The following is a 23,323-nucleotide window of genomic DNA, read 5'->3' as shown; positions in this document are numbered from 1 at the left end:
TCTGCTAGTCCGTGGTGAGTAATCGCAGTCCTGATGTCTAGAAGTTATTTTCGGTCATAAGAGACGGTAGCAGAAACATTATGTACAAAATAAGTACAAAAATAAGTTACAATCAACGCGAATAAACGAACAAGAAAACAATCGGCTGGGGGCACGCAAAACGTTAGCCTTCTTCTCCGGCGCCATCTTATCAGGTAGTTAACATTAGCTACCTGATAGCTTGCTAGCTAAACAATGAACCTAATGGTGCTTTCAAGACAACAGGGAACTTGGAAAAATACAAGGTCAAATCATGACATCAGTGATCTTCAGGTTGGAAAGTCTGGGCTCTAGAAAGAGGCCCGGGTTCACGGACTTGGCATTCCGTGTTGGATGACTGTTCAAAATGATTTTTCCCAGTTTGAGCTTGTTTTGTCTGAGTTCCTAGTTGTCTTGTACGCACTGAAGTTGTAAGTCTGAGATTTCCCGAGTTCCCAGTTGTTTTGAATGTGGCAATAATATCAACCCATACTGATTGTCATAGCTAGCCACCATGCATAGCTAGCTAACATTAGGCTATAACTAGCAATGCAAGTAGATTTCTGAGATGTGAATAATATTTCTACTCGAGCCAGCCAGCTAACGTTAGCTACCTAGCTAACAGTAAGCTTTAACTTGCAGTGAAAATGACTTGCTGACAAAATTAGAAACATATAATATCTGAAAATGTAGCTAGCTAGACTCTTACTTGTATACATGGATGAACGCTTCGCCCTCTCTGTCAGATGCCATGGTTGCCCTAAGTTTCAAGATGAAATTCAGAGACAGTTGTTTCATACAACAGCCTTCTGTGTTCTCTTTTCAACTCCCTCCGCATATTTGCAATCGAACAGCAGAACTTTTAACATCTCCTTAGCCATCCATACTCTGTTTCCATCGGGCATTCCACTGATTTTCTTCCCCATCACTGTCATCAGAAGACTCTACAATGTCTGATTCAATGAAAATGTTTTTACCTACATCAGGGATTTCCTCATCATCTGATTCATTTTCAGAGTCAGAGAGTGTCAGCATGGCACTAGCTTCTTCCAGAAAGTGGAGAGCATTATCAATGCTTTTGTACTTCTTCATGATATCTTTCAAAAAAGCTGCGGTAGAAAGGATTATCTGCACAAGTGGCGGTCAGTGCCAAGGGAGTATGGTTATGTATTTTATTAGCTTGACCTTATTTCTATTACAGCATATTGTATGACTGTCATTCATATTCCATTCGCCCAGCTCAATGCAACATCGATAGGTTTAGGCTACTACATGATACTCACATTTTCCTTGTACCCATCATGAGGCTGCTAAACCCTACAGAAGTCTATGAATTAAAGTTTACAAGCTTACAAAGTTTAGTCAACATAGCTACTAGAACTAACACGTTAGTAAACCCGCTAAAATCATGCGGTACAGTGTACAGTCAGAAAGCAGTTTAGCAGTTTCACCGGCAGGCCCGGGTGGCAATCTTTCTCTCTGTCTTTCTCTCTCTCTTTCAAATGCCTCTCCTGTGAAGTAGTGATGTGCGACATACGCCTAGTTACCTGAAACAAGTCACATACAGTATGTACACTCCTACATCGTTTTTAATGTTCTATGTTCCTGCAATATTTCTCCAGGTGGTGGACTCACGGCTGGTGTCAGTGTTCGATGCCAGAGAGTTGGAGCTGGTCATTGCTGGGACAGCTGAGATAGACCTCAATGACTGGAGGAACAACACAGAGTATAGAGGAGGTGAGCAGACTACAGTGAAGCACATCACTGGACATTAGCTAATGGAGAATCTTCAATGACCATGCCTAGTTAATTAAAGGTTACATTAAAAAATGTAAAAAACGTGTAGGACTATGGTGAATGTAGTGGGTACGGGAATCTAGCCCAACATGTTTTTATGGGTAATACGTGTTTGTGAAGTTGACATACACCTTAGCCAAATACATTTAAACTCAGTTTTCACAATTCCTGACAGTTATTCCTAGTAAAAATTCCCTGTCTTAGGTCAGTTAGGATCACCACTTTATTTTAAGAATGTGAAATGTCAGTATAATAGTAGAGGGAATTACTTATTTCAGCTTTTATTTCTTTCATCACATTCCCAGTGGGTCAGAAGTTTACATACACTCAATTAGTATTTGGTAGCATTGCCTTTAAATTGTTTAACTTGGGTCAAACGTTTCAGGTAGCCTTCCACAAGCTTCCCGCAATAAGAGCTGGTGTAACTGAGTCAGGTTTGTAGGCCTCCTTGCTCGTAAATGCTTTTTCAGTTCTGCCCACAAGTTTTCCATGGTATTGAGGTCTGTACTTTGTGATGGCCACTCCCATGCCTTGACTGTGTTGTCCTTAAGCCATTTTGTCACAACTTTGGAAGTATGCTTGGGGTCATTGTCCATTTGGAAGACCCATTTGCAATCATGCTTCAACTTCCTGACTGATGTCTTGAGATGTCGCTTCAATATATCCACATAATTTCCCTGCCTCATGCCATCTATTTTGTGAAGCACCAGTCCCTCCTGCAGCAAAGCACCCCCACAACATGATGCTGCCACTCCCGTGCTTCACGGTTGGGACTGTGTTTTTCGGCTTTATGGCCAAAAAGTTATATTTTTGATTCATCAGACCAGAGGACATTTCTCCAAAAAGTACGATCTTTGTTCCCATGTGCAGTTGCAAACTGTAGTCTGGCTTTTTTGGTTTTGGAGCAGTGGCTTCTTCCTTGCTGATCGGCCTTTCAGGTTATGTCGATATTGTTCTGGGATTGATTTGCATTTGTCACAACAAAGAACGTTAATCGATAGGAGACAGAACGCGTCTCATTCCTGAGCGGTATGATAGCTACGTGGTCTGATGGTGTTTATACTTGCGTGCTATTGCTTGTACAGATGAACGTAGTACCTTCAGGCATTTGAAAATTGCTCCCAATGATGAACCAGACTTGTGGAGGTCTACAATTTTTTTTCTGAGGTCTTGGCTGATTTCTTTTGATTTTCCCATGATGTCAAGCAAAGAGGCACTGAGTTTGAATGTGGCCTTGAAATACATCCACAGGTACACCTCCAATTGACTAAAATGATGTCACTTAGCCTATCAGAAGTTTCTAAAGCTATGACATAATTTTCTGGAATTTTCCAAGCTGTTTAAAGGCACAGTCAACTTAGTGTATGTAAACTTCTGACCCACTGGAATTGTGATACAGTGAAATAATCTGTCTGTAAACAATTGTTGGAAAAATGACTTGTGTCATGCACAAAGTAGATGTCCTAACCGACTTGCCAAAACTATAGTTTGTTAACAAGAAATTTGTGGAGTGGTTGAAAGACGGGTCTTAATGACTCCAACCTAAGTGTATGTACATTTCCGACTTCAACTGTATGTTGTATGTTGATTGACATTTAATTGTCAATCTTGTTAGATGGACTGAACACACAGGCCACATTCCCTTGTTGAACCAGCCCCCCTGTAGCCCCTGGTCCTAAACTGTATATGCTGTAGCCAACTTTTCTATGGCATTGCAACAATAAAGGAGTTGGCTACTGCACATCCGGTATGGGACCAGCTACCACCTCCGTTGGCCTTCTCTATTGCAGGCTACCATGACAGCCACATAGTGATCCGGTGGTTCTGGGGGGCAGTGGAGCGCTTCAACAATGAGCAGAGGTTGCGTCTGCTGCAGTTTGTGACGGGCACCTCCAGTGTTCCCTACGAGGGCTTCACCGCACTACGGGGCAGCAACGGCCTGCGACGCTTCTGTATCGAGAAGTGGGGCAAGATCACCGCTCTACCCAGGTAATATACAGTAAACTCTTTACCCAAGACTATAATTGTATGATTATTAAATTATAGGCTATTATAGGTCTGTACATGCTTTGGATTCAAACTTTCCTAATTATGTTATCCTTCAAACCCCTGCATAACTTTCACATACAACGCATTTGGCAAAAAAACTATTCAGTTGATGTGGTTGTCTAATGCTGATGATCTACAGTATATCTATCTTCCAGGGCACACACATGCTTCAACCGGCTGGATCTCCCTCCGTACCTTTCCTACACCATGCTCTATGATAAACTGCTTATCGCTGTGGAGGAGACCAGCACCTTTGGCCTTGAGTGAAGGAGAAAGACATTGTGCATCCCAAATGGGACCCTATTACCTGTATAGTGCCCGTAGTATTGCACTAGGGCAGGGATCATCAACTAGATTTAGCCGCGGGACAATTTTTTCTTGAATTACATACTATAATTACAAATAATTTGTAGACTGCAAATTGACCACAAGAATCCCAAACAGATATAATATTTCACTAAAACAATCACTTCAAACGTTGCTTACATTTGTATATGATCACAATATCTCGCTATTATGCTTTGGAATACTTTGGAACAGATTTCCAAAGTTAAAATTACTTGGAGCTGATTTGCTGGTGTTTTTACAGTCTTTTATGTCCATGTAAATAACATCATGTGCGGAACCCTGCACTAGGGAATAGGGTTCCATTTGGAAAGCAGTCAAGATCTTACTGTCGAATCCTGTGCCTCAGGACCGGGGATTCTACTGTTTGCAACACTCCCTTTTTACTGTACATTTCAATACAACAGCCAGAGGACTGTACATTTCTCTTTTTTAACAATCTATGTACAGTGTACAAGAAAAAGGAAAAGCCAACCACCACCGCATGCATTACTCACCTATTACAATGTACCTTTGTTAAGTAACCAAGCTGTATGCAATAGCTCTTATTTGGCCTCAGCCTATAACAGTACTCAGGGCCATGACTCAACAAATCACACCAACGAATCGGCTAGTCCATCTCTGCACCAACAGCCTCAGCTAGCATCGTCACAATCTATCACCAATCACAACCACAATTATCACTAAAGAAATGCCTCAATTCACATAATAAGAGGGAGAAAAATGCCTCAAAAACTGTCACGGGAAGAACCACTACAACCAACATTATATCAAAACGTTGTGTTCCAACTTCAGCAATTCCACTTCAAATACTGCTGCGACTGGGATTATCCCAGGATAGGACATCAGCAAAGGACTGGCTCATCATCAGCTCTCAAGGACAAAATGGCTGCTGAAGGGTATTACTACTAAAATAATAACCAAAGCATATTGTCCATAAAGAACTACAAGTAAATATAATTTTTACCAAGATTTTGTGAACATTGTGATATATCAAGAGAGATTCCAAAATATAGCAAGACCCTCCCACAATTGCAAAATGACTGTTGGAGGATTCTAAGGATATTAGTTGTTATACTGCACTGTAACTGAAGTCAAAACGATGTGTTATCACTAAATATGTGGAATTGATGTAAACCTTGATGTTGATTGGGAAATGAACACAAGCCACAGTTTCACTGTAAGTGATTAGAGTGAAGGGAGGTGAAGAAACCCACTTTATTACCAATGTCTGATCAGAAGAATAACTGTTTTGATGTGCTCCATGTGAAAACTTGTTTTTTCCCCTCTTGATTTTGAGAACCATTTGATGTTTACATGAGATGCGTTTTCTCTTGTTTCAACACAATTCAGTCAGGATATTATGAATGTTTCATTATCACAAAATGTATTTGTTTCATCGGTATATGGTAGACTGTGAATAACACCACATATTATTTTGGAAATTTAAAAATATATATTTTAATGTGTTTTTTACAAGATCTTTTCAAGCATGGAAAACACAACAGGACATATTGAAGTTTTTTGTTATCATTTTCAAACACCAAGAGAGAGATGATTTGAAGTAAATTTGCGGGTATTGTGTTTAGATTGTACTGGATCTTATTCTTCCTGAATAATTGTTGCACTTGTAAGGAGTTAACTCTTAGTAAACTCACCTGAAATAGGTATACCACTATTCAAATAAAAATCAATTCTATTTTTAAATGTAACATCACTTGCAAATATAGTTTTTGCTGAAATAAATACAGTAGCATACAATGCTGTTGACCTGTTGCCGCTTGTGTTTTAGCAGAGTTAACATGTTTGATTTTGTTTCAGTTTATGCCTGTATGTCTACCCTTGCCCACAGCCATAAGTGCTATGACATGATGAAAATGTAATTGACTCAAAATGGACGTCATGTTGCAGTGTCTTTTGTCAGTTCCAGGTTGCCATGCCACATCCTTTAGGACAGACCCCACAGGGTTGCTTTATTAATTTACCCTCATGTTGACATTTAATGCACATATGCTATCGCGACTTTATCATAATAGGATATGACAGCTGTTATAGTCTGCAAATGCCATGCCTTAACATGAAAACACTGTATATGACAACATGCCACTGTCACACAGACATAAGCCTATAACTGAGTTGATTGCAGACCAATTCAATAATTGTATATGTCCCATCTTTTCATGTGCATCGTTATAGTAGTTTGATATTAGAAGAGAGACACCAGAAACTTACATTAAACACTACTGTACTTACATGACCTATGTTTCTGATCCAATCTGTTCACTTTATCTCGTGTTCCTTTCCTTGAACTAAGATTCTGGAATGTATAGTGAGTGCATTTACAGTTGCTATTATAAAATTGAAAGGCTGTAAGATATACAGGAAATGTATAACAATTTCTAATATACTCAGTAAGATGTTCCTGAAATCATTTTGAAATGACAAACTGTCAGATATACAGTACAAGATTGAAGGGAGTTATTCATGTATTTTTATTTATTTATTTTCTACACTCTGTTTTTATGCAGTATGTTTAAGTTACTGTTGAAAATGTGTCTCATGATATGCACATTTTGTGTGGCGATGATCAAGCAATGCAATTTTCAAACATCAATCTGTTGCCTATTTTGAAAATATCTCACATGATATTTCCTCTTTAAGAGATGGCAGCTAGTGAACGTTTTACAACCATTATTTTGTTCTCAGAAACCCTCTGAGGTATATATGTTTCACTGTCTGGCCCCACTATGTCCTCCTAGATTTTCTTGGCCCGACAGTATTCTTTGGTTGTCTGTTGGGCTCAGTAATTCTCAGGCTGCGCTTTCAATTCAAGCAAATATACTGTTAACGAATGTCAATAAAAAAATCACTTCGTTAAGCACCTACTTTCTTCCACTAGTTTTATGAGTGTCAAAGAATAGTGATATGTTCCCAGGATATGTTAACTTGTCACAACTCCCGTTCAGAAAGGGTCCTGTCAGTTCCACCTCCTATCCCTCCCGCTCCCATTCCTATGGAGTTAGGGGGGCCGCTTCGAGGGGCACCGGAGGAGGAGGCTCCTCCTGCACCAGCTGTGGTCGGAGAGGACACACGGCCGACCGGTGCTGGAGGAGCCTGTCTGGGAGTTGAGGGCAGGCAGAACACTTCTTGGTCACCCCAGGTGAGTCAGCATCAAACTCACCCAGAGCCCCCTGTTGGTCACATGTTTGTATACATATTTTTCCTTGATTTTTCACCCTCTTCCCAGCATAAGGCGCTAGTCGATTCAGGCGCAGCTGGGAACTTTATGGATCGTGGACTCGCCCTCAAGCTGGGAATTCCGCTGGTGCCGATAGATCCCCCCTTCCCCGTGCACACCTTAGATAGCTGGCCATTAGGGTCCGGGCTGGTCAGGGAGGCCATGGTTCCACTGGACAAGGTAACGCTGGGGGATCATAGGGAGCGGATTACTCTCTTCCTTATCGATTCACCTGTGTTTCCAGTGATGCTGGGGGTTCCCTGGCTGGCCAGTCACAATCTCAGGATTTCGTGGAGACAGGGGGTTCTCCAGGGGTGGTCAGAGGAGTGTTCAGGTAGGTGTATGGGAGTTTCCATTGGTGCCACATCGGTGGAGAGTCCAGACCAGGTTTCCACTGTGCCGATTTGGCTATCGCCTTCTGTAAGAAGAGGGCGACTAAATTACCACCTCATCGACAGAGGGATTGTGTGATAAACTTCCAGGTAAACGCTGTGCTTCCCAGGAGTCACGTGTACCCATTGTTACAGGAGGAGACGTTGGCTATGGAGACATGTCACGGAATCTTTGGGACAGGGGTACATTCAGCCCTCCATCTCACCCGTCTCCTCGAGTTTCTTTTCCGTGAAGAAAAAGGAGGGAGGTCTGAGTCCGTGCATTGATTATAGAGGTCTCAATTCCATCACAGTGGGGTTTAGTTACCTGCTACCTCTCATCGCTATGGCGGCGGAATCATTTCACGGAACGCGTTTTTTCATGAAACTGGACCTCAGGAGCGCGTATAATCTGGTGCGTAATCAGGAGGGAGACGAGTGAAAAACGTGTTTAGTACCACATCGGGCCATTGTGAGTACCTCCTCATGCTGTATGGGTTAAAGAATGCTCCAGTCGTCTTTCAATCCTCTGTAGATGAGATTCTCAGGGACCTGCACGGGCAGGGTGCGGTTGTATATATCGATGATATCCTGATCTATTCCGCCACACGCGCTGCGCATGTGTCTCTGGTGCGCAAGGTGCTTGGTAGACTGCTGGAGCATGACGTATACGTCAAGGCTGAGAAGTGTGTGTTCTCCAAACGAGCCATCTCCTTCCTGGGTTATCCCATTTCCACCTTGGGCGTGGTGATGGAGTGTGACCGCGTTAAGGCTGTGTGTAATTGGCCGACTCCAACCACGGTGAAGGAGGTGCAGCGGTTTTTAGGGTTTACTACCGGAGGTTTATCCGGAGTTCTGGCCAGGTAGCGGCCCCCATTACCTCACTGCTGAAGGGGGTGCCGGTGCGTTTACGGTGGTCGGCAGAGGCGGACAGAGCCTTCAATCGGTTGAAGGCGCTGTTCACTGATGCGCCCGTGTTGGCGCATCCGGACCCCTCTTTAGCGTTCATAGTGGAGGTGGACGCATCCGAGGCTGGGGTGGGTGCTGTGCTATCACAGCGCTCGGGTACGCCACCGAAACTCTGCCCCTGTGCTTTCTTTTCGAAGAAGCTCGGTCCGGCGGAGCATAACTATGATGTGGGGGACCGGGAGTTGTTAGCTGTGGTAAAGGCCCTGAAGGTGTGGAGACACTGGCTTGAGGGGGCTAAGCACCCTTTTCTCATCTGGACTGACCACCAGGAATATGTAGTATATCCGGGCAGCTAGGAGACTGAATCCGCGTCAGGCAAGGTGGGCCATGTTCTTCACCCGATTTAGGTTCACCATCTCGTATAGACCAGGTTCCCTGAACACGAAGGCTGACGTGCTGTCCCGTCTCTATGACACGGAGGATCGGCCCATCAGTCCTACTCCCATCCTTCCAGCCTCTAGGCTGGTGGCACCGGTGGTATGGGAGGTGGACATGGACATTGAGCGGGTGTTACGGGTGGAACCTGCGCCTCCACAATGTCCTACGGGTCACAAGTACGTGCCCCTTGGTATTCGTGATCAATTGATTCGGTGGGCTCACACACTACCCTCTTCGGGTCATCCTGGTGTGGCGAGGACAGTGCGGGGTCTTAGGGGGAAGTACTGGTGGCCCACCTTGGCTAGGGACGTGCGGTTCTATGTCTCTTCCTGTTCGGTGTGTGCCCAGAGTAAGGCTCCTAGGCACCTTCCTAGAGGGAAGTTACAGCCCCTCCCCGTTCCACAACGGCCGTGGTCTCACCTGTCAGTGGACTTCCTTACCGATCTTCCCCCGTCTCAGGGGAACACCACGGTCCTGGTTGTTGTGGATCAGTTTTCTAAGTCCTGCCATCTCCTCCCATTGCCTGGTCTCCCTACGGCCCTACAGACTGCGGAGGCTCTATTTACCCACATCTTCCGGCACTACGGGGTGCCGGAGGACATCGTCTCTGATCAGGGTCCCCAGTTCACATCCCGAGTGTGGAGGGCGTCTGGTGGTCTCGGTCAGTTTGCCCTCTGGTTATCACCCCGAGAGTAATGGGCAGGTGGAGAGAGTGAACCAGGAGGTGGGTAGTTTTCTGCGGTCGTATTGCCAGGACCGGCCAGGGGAGTGGTCAAGGTACGTCCCATGGGCGGAGTTGGCCGAGAACTTACTCCGCCACTCCTCCACGAACATGTCACCATTTCAATGCATGTTGGGCTATCAGCCGGTCCTGGCGCCGTGGCATCAGAGTCAGACCGAGGCTCCTGCGGTGGAGGAGTTGGTGCAGCGCTCCAAGGAGACCTGGAGGGCCGTCCAGGAATCCCTCAAGCAAGCCGGTAGACGGCAGAAGAGGAGCGCTGACCGCCACCGCAGTGAGGCCCCTGTGTTTGTACCGGGGGACAGGGTCTGGCTCTCGACCCGAAACCTACCCCTCCGCTTGCCCTGCCCGGAAGCTGGGGCCGCAGTGTGTGGGGCCCTTCAATGTCCTGAGGAGGATAAACGAGGTGTGTTATAGATTACAACTCCCTTCCTATTATCGTATTAACCCCTTGTTTCATGTGTCTCTCCTCAGGCCGGTGGTAGCTGGTCCCCTGCAAGAATGTGAGGTGCAGGAGGTGCCTTCGCCCCCTCTGGACATCAAGGGGTCCCCGCCGTACACAGTACATACTGTTCTGGCATCGAGATGCTGGGTGAGGGGCCTGCAGTACCTCGTGGACTTGTAGGGGTACAGCCCGGAGGAGAGGTGCTGGGTACAGGTGGGGGACATCTTGGATCAGTCACGTCACTGTTGAGGGATTTCCATCGCCTCCATCCGGCTCGCCCTGCGCCTCGCCCTTCAGGTCGCCCTCCAGGTCGCCCTCGAGGCCGGTGTCGCGCGTCAGCGAGGGGGCTACTGTCACGACTCCTACCGAAGGTGGCTCCTCTTCCTGTTCGGGTGGCACTCGGCGGTCGTCGTCACCGGCCTACTAGCTGCCACCGAACCCTTTCCCTTTTCTGTTGGTTTTGTCTGATTAGTATCACCTGTTTCTTGTTTAGGTTTTTAGTTGGGCTATTTTAGCCGGTAGGCCCGCCTGCTCTTTGTGCGGGCTTAATGATTTCCCACTGTGTTATTGTGTGGTCGTGCGTTTTGTTTTTGGGTTTTCCCTCTGGTTTGGTTTGACTGGTTTGGTCCTGGTTTTGGGCATTTGTGTATGTGCGCCCAGTATCTTGGCGAGTACTATTTTTCCTGTGCGTAATAAAGCACTATTGACACTACGGTCAAAGATTATTATAACTAATAATTATAACTTTCATCTGTGGTAAGATCATAGTAATCTCATATGGGAGTGGATTTGATTTTAGATTACAAAGACTTTTGAATTGACCTATGCCTGCATCAGCGTTTCTGCATATAGAAACACCCTTTTAAAATGCCTCTTAAAAGGTCCAATGCAGCTGTTTTTATCTCAATATCAAATCATTTCTGGGTAACAATTAAGTACCTTACTGTGATTGTTGTCCCCCACTGTGAAATCAGGGAAGGGACAGTGGATCTGTCTCCTGTATGTTCGTTTGTATGTTTATTAGTCACACGCAATATCTCAGACAACACTGGGCCAATTTTGACAAAACTTGAGTGAATGATGTGTCTTGCCATAGAGCTCTGGCATTTACACAATTACACTGATTGGCTCAAGGTGGGAGTTATAGTAGTTAACTGTGCTTTAATGCGATATCTCAAATTCCATAAATGGTCATTCTTTCACTTAAACAATGGGGATGAGCCAGAAAGATCCGTTTTAGGCTTCGTCTACTGGAATTCCTTACAGTTTTGTTGTTTTAGTGAAAATAAATCACCTGGGGCAACTTTAGAGAAGGCTTAACTTGTCCGACTGCTTGGTTCACTTGCCCCAGGCAGTAGGGCAAACCTTACTAGGTTCCTGAGTTTTACCTGGTTACCATCAGGTGACCTGTGGTGCCACCTCTGCTGCCTGGTGATATCACTCCACCCATGCAAAACGAGCTGAAATTTCAGGCAGTATTTTCAAACAGCTCTTACACTGAAGGGTATTATCATAATTTTCACAATTTCATAGTATAATTCCAGCCTCATAGTGTGGAAATATAAAAAACAAGAAATCTGCATGACTGCATTGCCCCTTTAACTAAAGTGAATTGTAAACTATTTCGATAGAGACGTTTTATTTTGTCATTGAAGACAACAATAGGCTTATTTATAGACAAATCAAATATCCTTTTCTCATATTTTAAAGAACATAAACAGCTATCGGCTATAGCAAGTCATCAGCCCAAGAGCATTACTTGACTCAAAGTCAAATTTGTGACTTTTTAAAAGTGAATAAAGAAATTGTTAATGCTTGTTCCTATGACCATCAATCCTATTTCATCTTTCAGTTGGGTGTAGTGTTTCCGTTGAAGCTACTCAACCTGGGCTACCTACATAATGAGATCAAGGTGGGAGTTCTATGAGACTGAACCGGGGTAAACTGCGATATGGCTCCTCACCTCACTGTGCAAAAAAAGCGAGGGAGGAGGACTGGGTCAAATCGACCAACACCGGGCCATAATGTCAACAAAACAGCATGATGCATTGTTCAGAAACATAAAACATACATTTTCTATCAAATAGGTTATACATTAGGCTACCATTTTTGTAGTTTTCCTTGGGAAGGCAGGTAAAGCGATATACGTTTTAATAAAGAGAAAACCCTTATGCATGTGAAAACACAATCTTAACTAATTACTCCACGTGCTTGACATACCTCACTTTTGTCTTTGACAGGGGTACCCGGTTCACTTTCGGGAGGCCCGGTTTCAAAATTAATACAATTAATGCTAACCCCGTTCACAAGGGGCATGCCAGGGACATCGAATTCCTTCCATTTCAAGCCTCCTCCCTGCTCCTTTAACTCGGAAATGTTTTGTTTTCCAAGATTGCCCAAGGTGGGTGGAGATGTTATTTTACGACCAATGGAATGGTCTAAAATGAGCAAGCCCCGGACCGGGCGATGCAAAAATTAAGTGAAACCCAGGCTACCTAAGTATGATTCTCAATCAGAGACAACTAATGACACCTGCCTCTGATTGAGAACCTTACTAGGCCGAAACATAGAAATCTCAAAATCATAGAAAAACAGACTGCCCACCCCCAACTCACGCCCTGACCACACTAAATAACGACAAAACAAAGGAAATAAAGGTCAGAACGTGACAGTACCCCCAAAGGTGCGGACTCCGGCAAAACCTGAACCTATAGGGGAGGCTCTGGTGCGGGACGTGGACCCCACTTCACCACAGTCTTTGTCCGCTTTAGTCTCCTCCTAGGAACGGCGACGCTCGCCGCCGACCTAGGATTGGCAACCCTACTAAATGGCCCCACTGGACTGAGGGGCAGCTCCGGACTGAGGGGCAACTCCGGACTGAGGGGCAGCTCGGGACTAAGGGGCAGCTCGGGACTGAGGGGCAACTCCGGACTGAAGGGCAGCTCCGGACTGAAGGGAAGCTCCGGACTGAAGGCCAGCTCCGGACTGGCTGACGACTCTGGCAGATCCTGGCTGACTGGCAGATCTTGGCTGACTGGTGGCTCTGGCGGATCCTGGCTGACTGGAGGCTCTGGCGGATCCTGGCTGACTGGCGGTTCTGGCGGCTCCTTGCAGACTGGCGGCTCCTTGCAGACTGGTGTCTCTGGCGGCTCATGACAGATGGGAGACTCTAGCAGCTCTGGACAGGCGGGAGACTCGAGCAGCTCTGGACAGGCGGGAGACTCTAGCAGCTCTGGACAGGCGGGAGACTCTAGCAGCTCTGGACAGGCGGGAGACTCTAGCAGCTCTGGACAGGCGTGAAACTCTAGCAGCTCTGGACAGCCGGCCCAAGGAGACGCACTGGAGACCAGATGCGTAGAGCCGGCTTCATGGCACCTGGCTCGATGCCCACTCTAGCCCAGCCGATACGAGGAGCTGGTATGTACCGCACCGGGCTATGCACCCGCACTGGGGACACCGTGCGCTCCACAGCATAACACGGCACCTGCCCGGTCTCTCTCGCCCTCCGGTAAGCACAGGAAGTTGGCGCAGGTCTCCTACCTGTCTTCGCCACACTTCCTGTGTGCTTCCCCCAATCATTTTTGGGGGCTTACTCTCGGGCTTCCATCCGCGCCGCCGTGCTGCCTCCTCATACCAGCGCCTCTCAGCCTTCACTGCCTCCAGCTCTTCTTTGGGGCGGCGATATACTCCTGGCTGTGCCCAGGGTCCTTTCCCCTCTAGGATCTCTTCCCAAGTCCATGTCTCTAAATAGTGCTGCCTCTCCTGCTGCTGCCTGTTACCACGGCGCTTGGTCCTTGGTTGGTGGGTGTTTCTGTAACGGTTTTCTTCCGTTGAAGGAGAGGAGGACCAAGATGCGGCGTGGTAAGTGTTCATGATCGTTTTTAATAACAAAAACACTGAACACTATGAAATACAAAAACAATACACGTAATGTGAATAACCGAAACCGAAAACAGTCCAGTGTGGTGAACAAACACAGACACGGAAACAAACACCCACAAACCAACAGTGAAACCCAGGCTACCTAAGAATGATTCTCAATCAGAGACAACTAATGACACCTACCTCTGATTGAGAACCATACTCGGCCAAAACATAGAAATCCCAAAATCATAGAAAAACAAACATAGACTGCCTACCCCAACTCACGCCCTGACCATACTAAATAACGACAAAACAAAGGAAATAAAGGCCAGAACGTGACACTTAAACACAGGGTGATTGGCTAGAATTACATTTGTAAATTTGGTCAGAAATGCCCTAACTGGAAAACTTCTCCAAAACGCAGTAAAAGAAAGGACACTTTGTTACGCTCACAACAGCGCGCATTTCTGTATACAGAGTATTCATCAAGTTAACCAAGAATGATTCCACAAGCCAGTCCATGGATCATCAACGAGAGAAGCCACCCTCAGGTCGAGACGAACCGGGGAGCCACTGCGCTTCTTCTGGACAGCATCAAAACCCCAATCAAGGACAGAGCCATTTCAGGACCTGTACAACGTTATACCTGGCAAAGAGGTTGGGGGTTATTAAAAAAGCTACAGGCTATTTTCTGCCTGGTGTATAATATTCTAATAACTAACTTGGGATGCTTTCAATCATAGTGCATGGTTGTCCTTTTCAATCAATGTTCAATGTGGTAACAACTTCAGGCACCATCCAGTGGATGTATGTCCATCTAATAATTTACAAAGAAATACAATTACAGATCCCCATTGACTAGTCATTTTCCCCAGCTGTGGGTGCAAGACTGGCAAGTGAATCTGGCCATTGACATACCGAAAATAAAGAGAACTGAAGTCACAGGAGATTTGTCATGCCAAAGCATGGACAAAAGCATGTAATCTATTCCAAAACCATGGACACTCTTTGATTAGCACTCTTATCGATTTATCTTTTTTCATGGTTTATCTGGACAGCTGAGACAAGTTACAGTATTACAATCTTTTCCCGTGCATAACTTGTTGAGTTGTAAACTACAGTTGGCCAGGTTCAGTACTAGTGTGAGTTCATTCCCTTAAATAATGTAATTAGTCAACATAGTATCACTAACAGAGCCAGCACTAACACAGAGAGGCTGCTGCCTACATACAGACTAAAATCATTTGCCACTTTAATAAATGGATCACTAGTCACTTTAAATAAAGCCACTTTAACAATGTTTACATATCTTACATTACTCAACTCATATGCATATACTGTATTTTATACCATCTATTGCATCTTGCATATGCCGCTCGGTCATCACTCATCCATATATTTCTATGGACATATTCTCATCCACCCCTTTAGATTTGTGTGTATTAGGTAGTTGTTGTGGAATTGATAGATTACTTGTTAGATATTACTGCACAGAACTAGAAGCACAAGCATTTCGCTACTCTTGCATTAACATCTACTAACCATGTGTATGTGACCAATAACATTTGATTTGGTCAGTGCAACAGAGGAGTATGCTAAGCCATGCTAATTGGGCTGCCAAGCTGTCTGCGATTCAGAGGTAATATATTGTAATCCAGTTTGAGCCAGACCTCTCGTAGCTGCATACCATACCTTTAACCAGGAGATGTTGGGGAAACACACGAGTGACTTATCATTAGCGCTCTTCTGTGCTAGTTTATCAAAGTGTGTGTGTCAAATTAAAACAAATTGTATTGGTCATATACACATATTTAGCAGATCTTCTTGCAGGTGTAGTGAAATGCTTGTGTTCCTAGCTCCAACAGTGCAGTAGTATCTAAGTGTGTGTTTGTGTGTGTGTGTAGGAGTGACCATGTGTGTAGGAGTGACCATGTGTGTATGAGTGGCCATGTGTAAAATAGCTTGTGGGAGTTTCATTTTTATAAGTTACAAGTCACACAGGCTTTATAACATGTGTTTGAGTGCTGTAATCAGGCCTCTTGGGAATGAGCAGAATTTAGTCCCTCATGGACGTTTTGCCAGGGCCAATTTTGTCCAGGTAGTCGTGTAAACACTTAGTCAGTTAAATATATATATTAAGTTATTGTTTTTTTTTCAAGATCATTAATTTGTGGTGAGAGTGATCCTGTTTGGGCTGAGTGTCTTCTCACCTTAACCCACCTACCCTGTGCTTTATAATCACTTTCTCATATACACACAGCTGAGAGCCCATGCACCTGGTCCTCAGTGTGACTCTCACTGAGACCATCAATGGGTTTATCAGCGTCAGGGTTTACAACGTCAGCCAGGGCTAAAGGCTAGAGACATAACTCTGTGAATAACTGGATCGAGGCATGGATGGCCCTACTCGGAACCTACTACTACTAACACACTTATTTACAACAGTTGGAAAACATCTTGTAATTATGTTCAAGTATTGGGTATGGCCTTATGCTAGATAGTTTAGATATATGTTATAGTCCTTACTTGTGTATGTATGAAAACTTGATTTGCTGACTCCTGAATCTCACTGCACTTGATAAACTGAGGGTAGAGACAGTCTTTGGAGCCTTAAGCCGGGAGCCACAATGTGACAGCTAGCCAGCCAATAATACTGCATGAGGTCATTGATGAACCCAGGCTCTCTTTCTGGGAATTAAAGTGGGTAATTAAAATGAATGGTTAGGTGAGCTTGAAGGTCGCATTGGTTTAATAATGATTGAATCATGAAGGAATGCAGGGAGACAAAGACCTATTCAGTGACCATGACAACTTTCGATGGTCTGTGCCACCTTATTGCCCATTTCCCAATCATTCAATTTCACTATACATTTCTAATCAAGGGAAGACAGACCAGTTGGATGTAAATTACAATCTTGATTATCCACTAAAATGTATAATCAACAATCAACATCAACAATCACTATCATAATATAATAATAATATCATCACTATAGTTAGCCTTCTCTAAGACCTATTAAGAAATGGTTCATCACGTTGTAGTCCTATGTGTTTTGATCCTGTTGTAAGGGGCAGTGTGCTCATTATTAAGGCTTGTCCTTCAACGTTAAGTCCCCTATCTTTCTCCAGGGGGAGGTTTGCCATAGTGAAGAGGTGTGTGGAGAAGAGCACAGGGATGGAGAACACAGCCATGTTCCTGAGGAAGAGGAGGAAAGGTCAGGACTGCAGAGCAAGGTCCCTCCTCCTGCTTTGCTCGGCTGAGAACAGTACACAGAAAAGAAAAGTTATGAAAATGTATGCACTCACTTTTGTAAGTCTCTCTGGATAAGAGCATATGCTAAATTACTAAAATGTAAGAGCTGAGGAGAGTCAGCAACTTACAGAAAGAAAGTTGCCACTCACATTCCTAACGGTGAATACCCCAAGCCCCACTGCAGGGAATGGGGGATTTATTGTGCAGTGAGTTGGAAAAAACACCTGTCTCCCTCTGCCTGAGTAGGAGGGTAATCCAATTAAACCTAAACCCTGCTCAAGCATCTGAAATGCCTCGCTGACTAGAGTAGAGCAGGCTAGAGGGATGGCAGAAACCTGCAGCTTCTTACTACCATTAGGACCAGTGACTAGTTTCATTATTAGTCCAATGACTTCAATATAAAGCTCAAGGCATTCCAGACATTGAATAGTTTGACGGTCACCATCTTAACATTGGTGAACTTTGCCTTGAACTTTCTCATTCATTTGAAAATGCATGTGCAATGATGCAATATGTTTGTTCACTGGCCCATTTTGGCTCTCAAATGACTGTAGTCTAATTCCTGACATGTCTAATCAATGACTGCACAAGTCCAAGAGAGGATATTTGAAATGCTTATTGAAAATGTAATACCATCAGATGTGGGATTGTGGGTGAATATTTGTGTTAATAATTGTGTTGGGGCTGCTGTATGTCAACGGCAGTACTCATTCTGAGATATTTATAGTTCTGACCATATTACATTTAGTTTGTGTTACATTGTATTCATGTTTTCATCTCGATTTTGAAAGTGCCCAGTAAGTGATATCTTGGCTAACTTGGCTAGTAGCTCTAATCTATACAAATTGGAATGTGAGGGAACGTGACTTTGAAGCATCACTCTCTGCACTATTGAGTGGTCCGTCAGTGCACGAGAGAGAAAAACCAAACAGAAATGCTCTGAAAAACGGTCATCATTGTGAATTGAATTTATCTCATACTATTTGGTCAGAGACATCTACAATACAATAGATTATGAGCATTTTCTCACTTCGGTAGTAAATAGCGCGGAACTACCTTTTGTCACATGTGCCAAATACAACAGTTGTATACTTTTACTGTGAAATGCTTACTTACGAGACCTTTCCCAACAATGCAGCGTTAAAAGTAAGAAAATAACATTCGAAAATAATAACACAATTGATATCAATAACAAGGCTATATTACACGCAGTACCAGTACAGAGTCAATGTGCAGTGTAAAAGTGTGTGTGTGTGTGTGTGTTTTTTTGTTTCATTATCCTTGTGGGTACCAGAAGTCCTCAAAGGAAAATTCTGAGAAGTAGGGTCATTTCGCCAGTCCCGATGAGGAAAAATTATATTTTAGGCTCAGGTTCATTAAAACAAATGTGACCAATACATTTGACTTGATTTAGGGTTACAATTAGGGTTAAGGTTGGGGGTTAGGTTTAGAAGTTAGGGTTAGGTATAGTGTTAGGCTAAGGGGAAAATAGGATTTTTGAAAGTGAACACATTTTTTGGTCGCCAAAAGGATAGAAAAACAAAACTGTGTGTGAGTGGCGTCAATATGCATGTGTGTGTGTGTTGGAGAGTCAGTGTACGTATCTGTGAGTGTGTGGGTTGCAATAATCATTTAGACAGGTTACCTTGGCGTCCTTGGGCACATGGACTATGGTGGTCTGCTTGAAACATGTAGGTATTACAGACTGGGTCAGGGAGAGGTTGAAAATGTCAGTTAAGACACTTGCCAGTTGGTCGGCGCATGCTCCGAGTACGTGTCCTGGTAATCCGTCTGACCCACGGCCTTGTGAAGGTTAACCTGTTTGAAGGTCTTGGTGCTCTCATGCATGGTTCATATTTGCATGCCTCGAAGCGGGAATAGAAGGTATTTATCTCGTCTGGGCAGCTTTGTAATCCGTGATAGTTTGCAGCGCTGCCAAATCCGACGAGCGTCAGAGCCGGCGTAGTCGGATCCAATCTTAGTCTTATATTGATGCTTTGCCCGTTCGATGGCTTGTCGGAGTTCGTAGCGGGATTTCTAATAAGCATCCAAATTAGTGTCCCGCTCCTTGAAAGCGGCAGCTCTAGCCTTTAGATCAGTGCGGATATTGCCTGTAATCCATGGCTTCTGATTGGGATACAGTGCATTCAGAAAGTATTCAGACCGCTTCCCCCTTTCCACATTTTGTTACATTACAGCCTTATTCTAAAATGTATTAAATAAATGTTTCCCTCAATCTACACACAATACCCCATAACGACAAAGTGAAAACAGGTGTTTGCAAATGTAGTAAAAAAATTACAATTGAAATGCCTTATTTAAATAAGTATTCAGACCCTTTGCTATGGGATTCGAAATTGAGCTTAGGTGCATCCTGTTTCCATTGATCATCCTTGAGTTGTTTCTACAACTTGATTGGAGTCCCCCTGTGGTAAATTCAATTGATTAGACATTATTTAGAAAGGCACACACTTTTCTACACAAGGTCCTACAGTGACACTGTGCATGTCAGAGCAAAAACTAAGCAATGAGGGAGGTTGAAGGAATTGTCCAGAGCTCTGAGACAGGATTGTGTTGAGGCACAGATCTGGGGAAGGGTACCAAAACATTTCTGCAGAATTGAAGGTCCCCAAGAACACAGTGGCCTCCATTATTCTTAAATGGAAGATGTTTGGAACCACCAAGACTCTTCCTAGCGCTAGCCACCTGGCCAAACTGAGCAATCGGGGGAGAAGGGCCTTGGTCAGGGAGATGGCCACTCTGAGAGAGCTCCAGAGTTCCTCTGTGGAGATGGGAGAACCTTCCAGAAGGACAACCATCTCTGTAGCACTCCACCAATCAGGCCTTTATGGTAGAGTGGCCAGACGGAAGCCACTCCTCAGTAAAAGGTACATGAAAGGTCGCTTAGAATTTAACAAAAGGTACATAAAGGACTCTCAGACCATGAGAAAAAATATTCTATGGTCTGATGAAACCAAGATTGAACTCTTTGGCCTGAATGCCAAGCATCACACCTGGAGGAAACCTGGCATCATCCATACAGTGAAGCATGGTGGTGGCAGAATCCTGCTATGCAGATGTTTTTTAGCGGCAGGGACTGGGAGACTAGCCAGGATTGAGAGAAAAATGAACAGAGCAAAGTACAGAGAGATCCTTGATGAAAACCTGCTCCAGAGCACTCAGGACCTCAGACTGGGGTGAAGGTTCACCTTCCAACAGGACAACGACCCTAAACACACAGCCAAGACAACACAGGAGTGGCTTCAGGAGAAGTCTCTGAATGTTCTTGAGTGGCCCAGCCAGAGCCCGGACTTGAACCCGATTGAACAGCTCTGGAGACCTGAAAATGGCTGTGCAGAGACGCTCCCCATCCAACCTGACAGAGCTTGAGAGAATCTGCAGTGAAGAATGGGAGAAACTCCCCAAAAACAGGCGTGCCAAGCTTGAAGCATCATACCCAAGAAGACTCGAGGCTGTAATCGCTGCTTCAACAAAGTATTGAGTAAATGGTCTGAATACTTATGTAAATGTGATGTTCTATTTTATTTTATACACTTGCAAAAATGTCTATACTGTTTTTGCTTTGTCAATATGGGTTATTGTGTGTAGATTCAGGATGTAATGTAACAAAATGTGGAAAAAGTCAACGGGTCTGAATACCTTCCGAATGCACTGTATATGTACGTTCACTGTGGGGATGACGTCGTTGATGCAGTTATTAATGAAGCCGTTGACTGATGTGTTAAAGAGCTCAATGTTATCAGATTAATTTGGAACATATTCCAGTCTTTGCTAGCAAAACAGTTTGGTAGCTTAGTCAGCTACTTTGCTTTGTCAGACCACTTCTGTACCACTCTGGTACTTCCTGCTTGTTTGAGTTTTTGCTTGTAAGCAGGAATCAGGAGGATAGAGTTATGGTCAGATTTGCTGAAGGGAGGGCAGGGGAGAGCTTCGTATGCATTTCTGGAGTAAAAGTGGTCTAGAGTTTTGTCGCCTCTGGTTGCACAGGTGACATGCTGGTAGAAATGGGGTCAAACTGATTTCAGTTTCCCTTCATTAAAATCACTGGCCACTAGGAACACAGCCTCAGGATGTGCATTTTCATGTTTGTTTATGAGTTGATAGTAGTGGCTGCCTACACCATAGGATAATGCAAAATGATGATGCCCGACACAGAGACTGTCTCAGGATGCGAAGGCCGTCTCCAAGCGATTCAGGTTCGAGGAGTCATTCAGCTCCCTACAGAAGATAATCTTCTGATAGATGGGTATGAGCACTTCTACTGTAGATGGACTCTTTACTGATTGTATATTGTTTACCACACCACACTGTCTGTACTCCACAAACCAAAATATATCTCTGTTTGCCTGCATTGCATTTCAATGAATTCAACTTCTGACGTTGTTTGTTTGGTTCCCCATTCTTTCACTTTCTGTTTAATATTGTGGTTCATGTTTAGCTTATTTGCCATTATTTTCCTAATGTTCATACAGTATGTTCAGAATTCACAAGTACAATTTATTTTGCTATCATAACTTGTATAAAGCCATTTGACTGTTTATTTTCCACGTTTTAAAGATCTCATTTTCACTGTAAAATGTCACATCCGAATAAATCAATCTGAAAACATAGAACAATACCTCCTTGGGAGACAACATTTCTGGTTGTTCAGATACTGTACAGTACAACTGGAACCATTGCCTAAATGTTTCTCAAGTGATGGATATTAAGATATGGCTTTGGACTAAGCAATTACCAGTGTTGGGGTGTACTGAACTAAATGTGGTTCAGTTAGTAATTAAACTACATTTTGCACATTGTGGTAGTGCAACTAAATTCAAATATTTGTAGTGTTTTCAATAGTTAATTACTTTATTGCCATCTAGTGGTGTAGGTAACTAATGGAATGAAACACTACTCTTTTTTGCAAAAATAAAATATGGGTGAAGTAGGCAAGAATTTCCTTAATTTTCAGACCTGGCTAATTCTCACCTGAAACAACATTTTTTGTTGTGTTTAATAGGATAAATTACACGTTCTGTTAACATCTTATTACAGAGTTATCTGTTCTTGCTATTTATATTCTATGCCATTGCAGATTGAGTAATATAGTTTACTTAACCTCTTCCAGTGTGAAGTAATTGGTGGCTGGTAAACTCTTTTCAGACTAGCTTCCCCAGCTTCCCCAACACTGCCAATTTACATTATTCATCTGGAGAAATGTTATACTAGGAATACGCTGTTGTTTTTTTACCACTGCATATGACACAATTGCTGCTCTGTTATTGTCCTTTCATTCTCACCAGTAGGATGAACATTTTACTCAGGACAGCGCTGAGCAAATTGAATATGCATGACATTTTATGGACGTAGCACTTTTTTCATTTTCCCTGTATGTAAATGTTATGTACACAGTAGCATCGATAAACATTGGTCAAATCATCAACATTACTGTGGTTATTCCAAACCAAGAGGCAGCTTGTGTATGCCCTTTTGTCTAAATAAGTGTCCCGCACTGCACTCTGGTGCTTTTTTCAAATATGACTATGACACTTCAATTCATAAAACTATGGCGACACCATGCCTGATGACATGGGGACAATTGTAGCAGTTCTACCTTCATCACACTGTAGTTTTGGTGACTGGTGAGCAGATCAGGAGGACCAGTTGCCTGTCTCAAGTCCTTCTGTCTTATTTGGCGGTGGTGTGAATGTGAGAAGGTCAATACGCTGACCCTCTCTAAGCTGCAGCACTGCCTGCGTTAAATTCCACCTAGTGGCACCAGGGAAAGAGAGAAGGGTACTTACTGTATGATGAACAACAGCATTCAATTGCATTATATGGATCAATCAATTTC

General features: G+C 43.9%; 2 protein-coding genes across 6 annotated transcripts in view; one reads left to right on the top strand and one right to left on the bottom strand.

Moving 5' to 3' along the window:
* hecw1b (HECT, C2 and WW domain containing E3 ubiquitin protein ligase 1b) overlaps positions 1-6,466 on the top strand; it is a 65,783-nt gene extending 59,317 nt beyond the window's left edge. The window contains exons 26-28 of the mRNA XM_052476913.1: positions 1,641-1,755; positions 3,606-3,804; positions 4,020-6,466. Of these exons, the coding sequence (XP_052332873.1) occupies positions 1,641-1,755; positions 3,606-3,804; positions 4,020-4,131 (426 nt within the window). The 3' untranslated portion in view covers positions 4,132-6,466. The remainder of the gene's footprint in view (positions 1-1,640; positions 1,756-3,605; positions 3,805-4,019) is intronic.
* The window catches only part of LOC118402050 (cytochrome c oxidase assembly factor 1 homolog), a 36,630-nt gene that overhangs the window by 9,864 nt on the left and 3,443 nt on the right, over positions 1-23,323 (bottom strand). The window contains exons 5-6 of one of the 5 annotated variants that reach the window (XM_035799904.2): positions 23,084-23,238; positions 14,212-14,859 (exon numbers count right to left, since the gene is read on the bottom strand). In XM_035799904.2, coding sequence (XP_035655797.1) covers positions 23,121-23,238 — 118 coding nt within the window. In that variant the 3' untranslated portion in view covers positions 14,212-14,859; positions 23,084-23,120. Of the gene's footprint in view, positions 1-14,211; positions 14,860-16,944; positions 17,471-18,419; positions 23,239-23,323 lie in introns of those variants that run through there. The other 4 variants (XM_035799905.2, XM_035799903.2, XM_035799906.2 and 1 more) reach the window with 4 other exon arrangements.

The sequence above is a fragment of the Oncorhynchus keta genome, chromosome 23 (assembly GCF_023373465.1).
Source record: "Oncorhynchus keta strain PuntledgeMale-10-30-2019 chromosome 23, Oket_V2, whole genome shotgun sequence".
Classification (NCBI taxonomy): domain Eukaryota; kingdom Metazoa; phylum Chordata; class Actinopteri; order Salmoniformes; family Salmonidae; genus Oncorhynchus; species Oncorhynchus keta.
This window is presented reverse-complemented; position numbering and strand designations above follow the sequence as displayed.